General features: G+C 38.6%; 1 protein-coding gene across 2 annotated transcripts in view; it reads right to left on the reverse strand.

Annotated features, from left to right (window-relative positions):
- The window catches only part of ASB7 (ankyrin repeat and SOCS box containing 7), a 48,990-nt gene that overhangs the window by 11,884 nt on the left and 24,490 nt on the right, over positions 1 to 12,616 (reverse strand). For both annotated transcript variants that reach the window (XM_060155502.1, XM_060155511.1), the window contains one exon: positions 5,732 to 6,337. In XM_060155502.1, coding sequence (XP_060011485.1) covers positions 5,732 to 6,337 — 606 coding nt within the window. The remainder of the gene's footprint in view (positions 1 to 5,731; positions 6,338 to 12,616) is intronic.

Raw genomic sequence — 12,616 nt, forward strand, 5'->3', positions numbered from 1 at the left:
AGTGCAAAAGTCAGTGCAGAGACACAGATGCAGAGAACGGACATGTGGGCACGGGGGGGAAGGGGAGGGTGGGATGAATTGGGAGACTAGGTTTGACATAAATACACTACTATGTGTAAAACAGATAGCTCATGGGAACCTGCTGTGCGGCACAGGGAGCTCAGCTCCCTGCTCTGTGATGACCTTGATGGGGGGGGGAAGGGGGGAGGGAGGTCCAAGAGGGAGGGGATATAGGTATACATATAGCTGATTCACTTCATTGTACAGCAGAAACTAACACAACACTGTAAAGCAATTTTACTCCAATAAAAAAAAAAAGAAAAGGCAAATAATATCTTAGTATTGTTATGAAATTAGTTTTGGCCTCATGGGCACCTAAAACTGTCTTGAGGACCCCCAAGAGTCCACACTGTTCTACATGAATCCAGAAACAAAATAAAACCACAAGCAGCAGGATATCATCCCCTTTAAGAGTGTTTATTGGCAAGAATTTTTAAAAGGAGGGACTCCACGGACTATGGTCTAATACCCCCATCTTTCAGAGAAGGAAACAGACCCATGAGGCAGGTGGAGGCTAATCAGCTTGCCCAAGTTTATTAGGTAAGTCAGACACTGGGTCAAGAGCCCATTAACTGCTCTCTCCACCACCAGACTCAGCTGATTCAACAGCACCCATGACACAGGCACAGCTGAGAAACCTTCAGGACGCTATAAAGGAGACACATGCCTCTGAATACAAGTGGGCAAAATTCTACTCAGCCCAAGGGACCATGGATAGGATGATTTTCGCATTGTAAGTAAAAATGATAAAAATAATGAATAGACTTCTGGTTTCAGCTCCAACATATAATGAACTTGAAGTCCTCGCTCCAGTCCTTATAAGAAGAAAAAGCCAAACAAACTGAAATTAATGACTTATCTAGGACCCATCAGTAAACTGATGTCACAGGGCAAACCACCATAAAATCTGGAGAGAGAATCAGATCTAGAGTCACAGCTGAAATCTGTGCACCTGCAGCAGTAGCTATTGGAGCCACAAACTGGTAGGAACACTTAAATGGTCATTGTGACAAACTGCCAGGAGCTGTGCATGGACCAGCCTGAGAGGGAGAGCCACAGTCTTAGGAAACACCCGATGTTCTGAGCTTTCCTTTCAGGAACCCCATCAGGTTCTCACATGAAGAGCCAATAAAGACCCCCTCATGGCTCTGCCAGGGGGAGGGTGAGAATAACTATCTGACATACACTCAGAAACTTCATAACAAAGTCTGTTCTCCAAGGGAAGAGACTTCACCAGAGTCTTACCCCACCTGGAGAATAAATGTTTCTCTGACTCCAGTCACTGCAGTCCTCCTAGCTCACCAAGGTGTGGGTATTTGGGGGTGGGGGGCAGGGCATGAAACAGGGGAGAGGGCAAAACTGCTTTCTCATGAAATCTCTCTTTCTTAAAAAACTTTCATATTCTGAGTAACTCCTTGACTCGGAAAGTTTACATTGTAGGGCAGGGAGATGATAAGGGGAAAAGAGCACTAGATTAAAATCCCATTGCTCAAGGAGAGTTCTATTATTATTTAACCATTTCTCAGGGTAAGCTTTACTTATGAAATAGTCTTTCTTGAAGTTTTAACGTTGCACCTCTTTTAACAACATTTTCTTGTGCTCTTTCTTGTGCCCTTTCTTGTGCATAAATGTTAATTTTTTCTTTTGAATTGGGCAAACATTCCTACAATCTCTGCTCTTTATCTTCAGCTAGAGAATTTTTGCCCATTCCTATATGCCAGAGTTTCCATAATCCTCTTAGCTCCAAATGGTGTCTGTGCAAATGCTACGTACAAATTATTCTACTTTAATTAACTGCATGCATTTGCATGACCCTCAGAATGACTGTCTCCAATAGACCTCCATCAACGGACCTCCATCATCCTCCATCAATGGACCTCCATCAGAACGTCTGCTGCTGTCTGTCATCACCACCATTTCTACCTGTCATCAGTCACATCTTCATTGCTCTCTCTGTTGTTGTCCCTTTAGTTTATTTGCGCCACTCTTTTTTTATCTAGTAAAAGAACTAAAAGACCAAAAACTGGCTTCTCTAAGCAGGAAACACCTTTCCCTCAGCAAGGTGATCCTCATTCTCCAGGTAGGATCCTTGGCTCTTCTTAGCTGTATTTACCGTTCCAGGGCACAAAAAAGCTGCTCCTTCAGTTGACTGGCTTTCTGGAGGTGACCACATTGAGTTCCAGCCATTCTAGAAGGCAGAGGTTTCTGGAAGTCTGTCTGTAGAATTAACACCACCTCTTTGTGGCTTCTCCCTCTACTGTGACCAACAAGGCACCCACAGATACTACCTTATAACTAAGCCACTTGACCTGCTCTGTTTTTATGGAGTGTGTGTATCAGAGTTTTTATGGCAATTTTTCTAAAAAGCCACAGTAGCTTTTAGATTCTAGGATTATGATTGTCTTGAGTTCTTCCAATTTAAATAACTTGCTCTCTAGTAAAATGGCCCTGAATAAAGACCACCAAGTGGTATTTCTGCTGTCCTTACACCTCAGGAGTCTGAGTTCTCAGATGTGAGGCCAAGGACTCGGGGCCTAGAGAGCGGTAGCTCTCAGCAGCAGTAAAGACTGAAAGGAGCTCAGGGATTTGACTTGATGGCTCCCTGAACCACCCAACCATCTTTCACTCTGGTTTTCTTTTCTTTTTTTAAAATTATTTGATTAATTTATTTATTTTTGGCTGCATTTGGTCTTCATTGCTGCACGCGGGCTTTCTCTAGTTGTGGCGAGTGGGGGGTTACTCTTTGTTGCAGTGCATGGGCTTCTCATTGCGGTGGCTTCTCTTGTTACGGAGCACAGGCTCTAGGCGTGTGGGCTTCAGTAGTTGTGGCAATGGGCTCAGTAGTTGTGGCTTGCGGGCTCTAGAGCGCAGGCTCAGTAGTTGCAGCACACAGGCTTAGCTGCTCCGCGGCATGTGGGATCTTCCCGGACCAGGGCTCGAACCCATGTCCCCTACATTGGCAGGTGGATCCTTAACCACTACGCCACCAGGGAAGTCCTCACTCTGGTTTCCAAGAGAGCCAGTACAGACCTCCAGAGGGCATCAGCTACAGTTGGTCCTTCTAGCACATAATTATTCACTAGGAAAAGAAAATCTAATAAATAATGCACAGGTGAAGCAGAAACACTTAATTTGCTTTTGGCAGGAAACACCACTGACAGCAAAGTCAAGAAGTAATGAATTATGTTGCATCACCTGAAGACAGAGGATAACTGCAGCCTTCCAAGGACAGATGGTCCTTCACTTCTGAAAAGCATCCCAAGTTTGCTCAGCTACCATCCTTACAGATGCAGCCAATCAGCCAACCCACACCTACTGAGGTGTATGGCTCTGCTCTAGGTGCAGTGGAGAACTCAAACACAAAGAGGCAGTCCCGTCGATTTTTCTATCTGTCCTAATTTTAAAGGTATGTGTGAATCTCTTTTTTAACTCAACATTCTTGCTCACCAGCAGCACTCCATGGTGGAACTGAGCAGCTCCAAGGGCCGGGGGATGAAGGGGCAGCTCCCCCCATCCCCCTGGCTGCCTGTCTCCAGATGCAGACCACACAACAGTTTATAGATTTGAAAATAGAGGCTAGGGTAGAATAAGAATCTAAGGGATTCACTCTGTAGGTAGCAAGCCAGCTCTTGCTGTTCATCTACCCTCACTTAATTAATTATTTTATTAAAAAAAAACATATATAGCACTTAAAATGTGCCAGGTACCATTTCAAGTGCTTTATAAATATTAACTCATTCAATCCTCACAACAAGCCTGTAAGACAGATATAATTACCCCAATTTTAAGATGAGGACACAGAGGCACAAAGTGGTTAGCTAACCCACCCAAAGTTATAGCTAATATGTGGTAGAGTCATGGCTGGTCTAACATAGTATAGCCCTAGTCTACCACCATTAACCACGGAGCAAAGTATTTAACAAACAAGGCTGCGGCATTTATGTGTGTAACATGCCTTCCTGAAGACAGACAAGGTAATTTAACCATGAGCCTCTAGTGTTAAGTTAAAACAACAACAATAGCAGCAACAACAAATATATATTCAGAATTTATTAAGAATAAGATATACGTTATAGGCTACATACCACGACAGAATTCTAACCTCAAGTTCAAGAGTAATCTTATCTTTCACTACACCAACACCCCTACTGGTCTATATAAATGAAAACTGCTAGAACATTTGCTGAGAGAATCAGCATTTGAATTTTTGCTGTAGTCTTTTCCTAAAATGTGGCCTGGATCTGAAGGGTCAGCTGGGGAGGAATCAGCACACATAACATCTCCTGTCTCTGGGTACATCAGTGTGCCTCAAAAGCTTTCTGCAAGGGACCACCTACCAGATAGCCCAAAACATCTCTCCCAAGGCAGGCATATCTGTGCTGTACAAGTCGACAGCCACTAGGCACTTGTGGATGTTTAAATTTAAATTAATTAAATAAAATTAAAAATTCAGTTCCTGGGTGGCACTTGCCACATAATAAGTGTTCAACAGCCACATGGGGCTAGTGGCTACCACAGTCAACAGCACAGAGACCATTTCCATCATTACAGAAAGTTCTATTGGACAGCATGAGTTAGATCCTGAGTGTGATTTCTTTTTATGCTTGAGTCTGAATATACTTAGTGGTAATAATTTCATCCTTCCTTTCTTATGAATAAACAAAATACAAATTACATTTCATTTCTTCATAAGTTTTCTACTCCCAAATTCAGCTCTCAGGGGGGCAGTGGATTATTTACAAGCAGGTCAAGTAAACTCCTCACCCTCCAGTACCTGGTACCCAGAATGTGTTTCTTCTTCCATAACAATGAATGAAACATAAAACTTAGGTAAGGAAGGGGAATTCATTAAAAAGTGTGGCAGACAAATGTTCTGTTTATAGACTGTGGCTTCATGTGTGATGTTAAGCTCTGAGACACATACTCGACTGGTCACAAGGAAGTCGGACAGGAGAGGGTGGCTACTCCACACAAACTAATACCTCTATCCGAAAAACAACACGAATACATGCACCACTACACACAATGGGTCAGACACTTTTCCTGGCTTTAAAAAAAAGTGCCCACACAAAAACAGGTCAGTTATACAGTCCTGTGTGGGCCAGAGACAGTGGCACCAAATTTTCCACTGGGAGCAAATTTTTCTTTACAACACTTTCTGATTTCTATCATCCTTAACCTGAATTACTAGGATGTCTGATAAATAACACTGCTGTTCCATTTCATGTGTGTTCACATTGTAAAGAAGAAGAAAAGCAACAATAAAACATGAGCAACAGCTTAGCAATAAAGCACAAATTCTAGGACACTTCCATAGCTATGGATGCTAAGATCCAAAATTCTCCTAATTCCTCAGTCTCAATTCCAGGAAAGCCTGGAAAGACTATGTTTATGACCAGTAGGAACTGCCTTGTTCTAGCATCGATCTTAACATCTAACATCGAGGGTGTTCTAACACCCTATCTACCCCCATTTACTTTTAGTAACATAACTGAATTTTTAATGAAATCCTGTGATATAGAGCTTTCTTTTCAGTTGAGATGAATGGAATGAGCAAGGCTAATAAGAATCATTAATGTCTGGTCATTTTAAGTTGTAAAAATACCTTAAGCTCCTCAGAAGATGCAAAATTTAAAAAAAATGTAATAGTAGTAATAATTAAATTACATACTTGTGACTTCTTGTAAGAAATCCAAACACGGTCGACTACTTCCAGAAATGCTTATTGAAACAGCCAGTGGGGTCTGTCCTTCATAGTTCCTTGTGTTCGTGTCCGCTCCATAATTATATAACATCCGTGCACAAAGCACGTCATCCCTAAGGGCAGACAAATGTAAAGGAGTTTGTCCATCTTCTAAGCGACCCAAGTTTGTGTCTGCTCCTCTCTGAAGGAACATTCGGCAATAAGAGTGATTGCTTTTGATCACAGCGTATCGCAACAGGAAACCGTTCTGAATGTCGATGTTGGCATTGTGGTCCAGGAGGATTTTCACACAGCTTGACCTCTCTCGGATAATGGCGAGCTGAAGCGGCGTTGTACCTTTATCACTGAGCGGGTCAACCTCAGCCTTGAACTCCAGTAGGAGTCGGACAAATGAGTCCCTACCATAGTGAGCAGCCACATGAAGGGGAGTCCAGCCATCATTGCTTTTTGCATTAATAATGTCGCTCCTGTATTCAGATTCTAACATCAGGCGTGCAATCCGAGCCCGGCCATGCATGGCTGCGTAATGAAGTGCAGTGAAGCCTCCGATTAAGTCCTTAACTGTGGGATCAGCTAGAGTTAAAACCAAAATGAAAACATTAGCAGACTCTGAGACAAAGCAACGAACTCTGCCATGGCACAGCACATCTTAGCCAATTCTCATATGAAATGTGAAATGATTAAACACTATAATGAATATTAATTCCTTCTTGCCTCAGCTTAATTGAAATACCGTTTTAATGGAAAAAAAAATTTAGTAGAAAGTTATCAAACCTCGATTAATAGGATGAGTATATGACTTACAAAGCATTTAAAAGCTATATACAAAAAACACAGAGTCCAGATCACCACATCCCCTCTCTTTGCTAATTTCACCAATTGCCCTTGGCTTCCCAACTCCCTCATCTCTGTACTGTTTCATGTTGCTCTTCTGTTTTGAACTTTTTGTTTTATTTTCTCTTCTGCTGCTTCTTGGTCTTAAAAAGAAGCATGTGTAGCAACATCTGCTGCTCTAAATTACGGATGTACTGTGGTCTGGCAGACTGTGTTGTTTTAGGGTGTATTAGGTAAAGATTAAAAAAAAAAAGGTTTTCTGTGATCTGTAAGAATTCCAAAACATGTAAGATATATGTTAAGTGATCTTGATAAATCATGTTTTTATAAGATAAAACTCTATTCTGAATTCTTCGTTTTACAAGAATTTTGCAGTTTTTAAGAATTAAACAGCACACATTGTGTGAAAAATTGGGAGAAACCTCAGCACTGAATAAATATTATTTTCTAAAACAGTTCCAAACCTCTCTCCTAAATCGACAGATTTCTGGAAGAAAAAAAAGAAATAAAAGAGAAGAAAAGAAACTAAAATGATTTATCTGCTGTATGACTCCTCAAGTCACAGACTTTTGTCACCTGCCCCCAGTCTTTCCTAAAGCTGAGGGTCAGTTCTACACAGCTCTCATCCCACTAGCCTTCCTGGACAAGGGCAGAAAAGGGGCAAGAACCCTCATATGCTATAGGTAGGTCACTTCCTGGAGGCCAGCAATTCTGTGTGAAGATAACTGGTTGGACCTAACTACCAAGGATTAAAATACTTTCTTCTTATAAAAGTCACCATTAATTTTTAGCTTGTTCATGAAAGAGAAAAATTCATAAGTGTTCTTCAAACAAACAAACAAAAAGCCTCCACAATCATGTGATTAAACAAAACACTTGCATTTTGTTTAGGAAAATGTTGCTTAGTTCTAAAACATTTTATGACAGCTTGGTCTCTTAGAAAAACCTATGAGGCAGAAAACTGTATCTAAAATAGTAATAATACTGTGGAGAATACAAATTTCAATTAAGAAATAGTTACAACAAAAGCTATAAAAAGTTAACACTTTTTAGGTAAGCTATATCAGTTGAATTTCTAAGATTATTTCATATAAACTGATATTACACAACACTAATATGACTTTTATGTGTTTAAAGAAAATGAGGGTATCATATCTGCCTTGGTCTTCACTAAAAGAAAAATATACAGTACCTATTCACTACTTAATTTAAAAAAAAGGAGCAAGAATATTTAAACAATGCACATTGCTGCCATCTACTGGTAAGGCATGAACATGAGCTACTGTTGCCATTTTGACAGATGATGCTGAGCCCTCAAATCTGTTTTCAGATACCTCACTTACCTAAAGTAGACTAAGACAGGCATGAAATATAAAAGAACCCCTTCTATTCAAATAAAACCGTAAATCTTGCCAAGATGGCCATCCCTAATCTATACCTGACCAATCAACTGCTTCCAGACATTCTCTTTTAATCTGTTAGTGAAATTCAAGAATACCTTTTTTCACTTCTCCCACCTTTCATCCACCATGGGTGCCTTTAAAGTTGCCAGCAAACAGTCTCATGTGCATCCTATACTCGCTTTGTTTGACAGTAAAATTAAAATTATGTTACATAAAATTGCACTGGCATCTTTAGTTTTCCACCTCAGGTCTTTTTTAGATTCTACTTACAACTTGGTGCTATACTGAGCTAGGAAAAACAAAGATTAACAAATACAGCAATGATCTGCTTAGTCTAAGTAAAAACCACTAAAATCCATTAATTGAGCACACACTGGAAACACAGCACAGAAGGAAGACTGTAGGTTAACAACATATACAATCTGTATAGTTACTTTCCTCAAGAAATTAACAAATAGGAAATATAAGACAAAGATGAAAACAAAAATTAATTTAAGGATTATTAGCCAACGCAATAAGATAAGAAAAAGATCTTATTTGTAATAGTAGCAGAAACTACAAAACACCTAGATATAAATTCTGTAAGAAATGTGCAGGGCACATGTGAAGAGACCTTTTTTGACTTAACTGAATTCACTTCATCTGTGTCTGTTCAAATGTTCCTTCAACAGAAAATCCTTCGCTGAACACTAACATGGTAGCCCCATCACCTCATAACTTTGTCTGCTTTAGCAAGCTTTCTCCCCCCAGGTGCAACCTATTTAATACAAATTGTATCAGTCTCAAGAAACCCATTTGAAAAGTTTGAAAGCATATATAAATAAAAGCAGACAAACATTCCCTACCAATATGGTTCTTTCTTTCCAACAGCTTTACTGAGGTGCAATAAAACTGAACCATTTTAAGTATACAGGTTGATGAACTCTGACGAATTGTATACAGTCATGTGACTACCACTACAATCAAAATATTCCCATCATCTCAAAAAGTTCCTTCCTGCCTCTTTATAGACAATTTCCTGCCCAGACTCTAGACCTCAGGCAACCACTAATGTTTTGCCTTTCTATAATTTGATATAAGTGGAATCATAGAGTATTAGGCTTTTGTATTTGACTTATTTCACTTATCATAATGTTTCTGAAATTCATACATGTTGTTGTGGTTCATCAAAAGTTCGTCCCTTTGCAGCTCGGTGGTTTGTGACTGCCTGGAGGGGTGGGATAGGGAGGATGGGAGGGAGGGAGACGCAAGAGGTAAGAGATATGGGAACATATGTATATATATAACTGATTCACTTTGTTATAAAGCAGAAACTAACACACCATTGTGAAGCAATTATACTCCAATAAAGATGTAAAAAAAAATTTAATCCCTTTGTATTGCTGAACAGTATTCCATAATATGGATATATAGTTATTATTTATATAGTCAGTAGCAAATGGATAAATGGGTTATTCCTAGGCTATAATGAATAAGGCTACTGTGAACATTCATATACAAGTCTGTTTGTGGATATATGTTTTCAGTTCACTTGGGTAAATACCTAGGAGAGAATTGCTGGTCATATGTTAAATGTACATTTAACCTCCTAAAAAAGGGCCAAACTGTTTTTCTAAGCGACTATACAATATTACACTCCCACCAGCAATGTATGAGAGTTCCTAATGTTCTACATGTTCACTAATACTTGGCATTATTAGTAATTTTAATTTTATCAATTCTATTGAGTATAAAGTGGTAACTTATTGGGATTTTAATATACATTACCCTGATGACTACTGATACTGGGCTTGTTCTGATACTGGGCTTATGCATATACTTTCTTTTGTGAAGTGTCTGTTGAAATCATTTACCCATTTTTATTGTGTAGTTGTTCTCATTATTAGTTTAAAACTCAATTGTGTATATATTCTGGATACAAGCCCCTTTGTCAGATATGTTTTGTATTTTCTCCTAGTCTATGGCTTGCCTTTTCATTTCCTATACTGTGTCTTTTGAAGAGCAAAAGTTCTGAATTTTGATGAAATCTACTGTCATTTGTTTTCTTCTATGGTTTGTGCTTTTTGTGTCCTGTTTAAGAAATCTTTGCCCAACACAATGCCACATAGGTTTTGTTTTCTTCTAGAAGTTTTATACTTTTAACTCTTATATTTAGGGCAATGGTCCATTCCTAGCTGATTTCTGTGTACAGCGTAAGATCAGATCAACGTTCATTATTCTCCATATAAATATCTATTTAATCCAGCACAATTTGTTTAAAAAACTACCTTTCCTCGATGATTTATCCTGGTGCCTTTGCCACAAAACAATTTACCATACAAGTGTGGATCTATTTCTGAACTCTATTCTGTTCCACTGATCTAAAAGTGTATCCATATACCAGTACCAGATTGTCTTGATTACTGCAGCTTTATAGTAAGTTTTGATAGCAGGTAACATTCTCAAACCTTCTTTAAACTGTTTTGGGCAATAAATTTTAGAATCAACCTACCAATTTCTTCAAACAAGCCTGTTACAATGTTGACTGGAACTCTACCAACTCTAAAAATGTAAATCTGCCCCAAATTATCTAAATAATATTTATTCTTCCAAACCATGAGCACAGAATACCTCTCTATTTATTTAGGTCTTCTTTAATTTCCCTCAGCAATGTTTTGTACTTTTCAGCATACAAGTACTGCACATCTTTCATTACATTTATTACTAAACTTTGTTACTATCATAATGAATTGTTTTTACATTTCATTTTCTAAATGTTAATTACTGGTATAGAGAAATAAAACTGATTTTTGTATACCAACTTGTGTATTCTGTAATCTAGCTAAATTCACTTTTTAGTTCTAGAATGTTTTTGAGATTTCTTACGATTTTCTAAACATACAATTATGTTCTCTGCAAATAAAGACAGCTTTACTTCTTCCTTTCCAATCCCAGGACCCTTATTTGAACAATAAAATGTTGACAAAATGTAGTAAAAGCATATACCCTTGCCATGTTCCTAATCTCAGAGGGAAAGAATTCAGCAGTTCACCATTTACTATGATGTAAGTTGTAGTTTTTCACAGGTGTCTTTCCTTAGGGTTTGGAAGTTGTCTTCTGCTTTTGGCTTGCTGAGAGTCTTTATGATGAATGGGTATACTATACTGTCACATGCATTTTCTGCATCTATTGAAAGGATCATTTGGTATTTACTTTTATTCTATTAAGAGGGTAAATTACTCATCATATTTTCAGATGTTAAAGCTTGCATTCCTGGGATAAACACTACTTGGTCGTGATGTAATATTCTTTTTTATATAATGATGGATGAGATTTGATAGTATTTTGTTAAGGTTATTTCTAACTTTTGTCATGAGTGAAACTGGTCTGTGGTTTTCATTTCTTGCAATGTCTTTATTTGGTTTCAGGGTACTATATGCCTTATACAATAAGTTTGGAAGTGTTTCCTCAAAGAGTTTGGGTAGTGCTGTTATTGTTTATTCCTTTAATATTTGAAATATTTCAACAGAAAAGGCAGCTGGGCCCACCTAAAGACTTTTAGTGTAAAGTTTTAATTATGAACTAAATTTCTTTGATGTAGGACTATTAGATTGTTCTATTTTTCCCTTGGGTCAGTTGTGGCCATATGTGTCTTTCGAGGAATCTGTTCATTTCTTCTAAATGGCAGAAGGGTGTTCATTATATTCCTTATTATCCTTTTAGTATCTATAAGATCTGTAGTGAAAACAGTTTTTTCCATACTTGATATTGGTACGTGTCTTTTGTTTTCTTCATCAGTCTAGCTAGAGATTTTATCAATTTTACTGATCTTTTCAAGGAACCAGCTTTTTCTTTGTTTCATAAATTTTCTCCATCATTTGTCCATTTTCAATTCCACGGATTTCTTTTCTTCGCTTTGTTATTTCATTCCTATTCTTACTTTGAATTTAATTGTAGCAGTATATAGAAACTGTTCCAAGATAGCCCCCTTTCCTCTCCCTTCCTTTGTCCTATTATTGTCATATATATTACATCTTTATATAAGCCCAACAATAGTTTTATAATTATTGTTTTATGTTGTTGTCTTTTAAGAGATGAAAAGGGGGGAATATATTTCCATTGTCTCTGGCAGCACAATTTTAAGGGGGCCCCTCCCATAATCCCTGCCTCTTGATGCTCATGCCTTTGTGTAATCCTCTCCCCTCGAGTATGAGCAGGAACTGTGACTTCCTTCTAACCAACAGAATCTGGCAAAGGTGACGGAATGTCACTACTGTGGTTATGTTATGATACACAAGACTCCATCTTGCTAGCAGACTCACTGTAGCAACTTTCACTGCTGCCTTGATGAACTAAGGAGCCTTGATGGGAAAGCCCACAGGCCAAGACTCTGCAGGTTATCTCTAGGAACTACTGGCAACCTTCAGCCAGTAGCCAGCAAGAAGCTGAGGCCCTCAGTCCTGTACATCCAAGGGAATTCATCTGCTAACAACCTGAATGAGCTTGGAAGCAAATTCTTCTCCATTTAAGCCTACAGATGAGAACAGTCTGGCCAACACCTTAAAACTGTGAGGTAATAAGTATATCTTGTATTGTCATATATTTGTGTAATTTGTTACACAGCAATAGAAAACAA

The sequence above is a fragment of the Lagenorhynchus albirostris genome, chromosome 1, assembly GCF_949774975.1.
Source record: "Lagenorhynchus albirostris chromosome 1, mLagAlb1.1, whole genome shotgun sequence".
NCBI lineage: Eukaryota > Metazoa > Chordata > Mammalia > Artiodactyla > Delphinidae > Lagenorhynchus > Lagenorhynchus albirostris.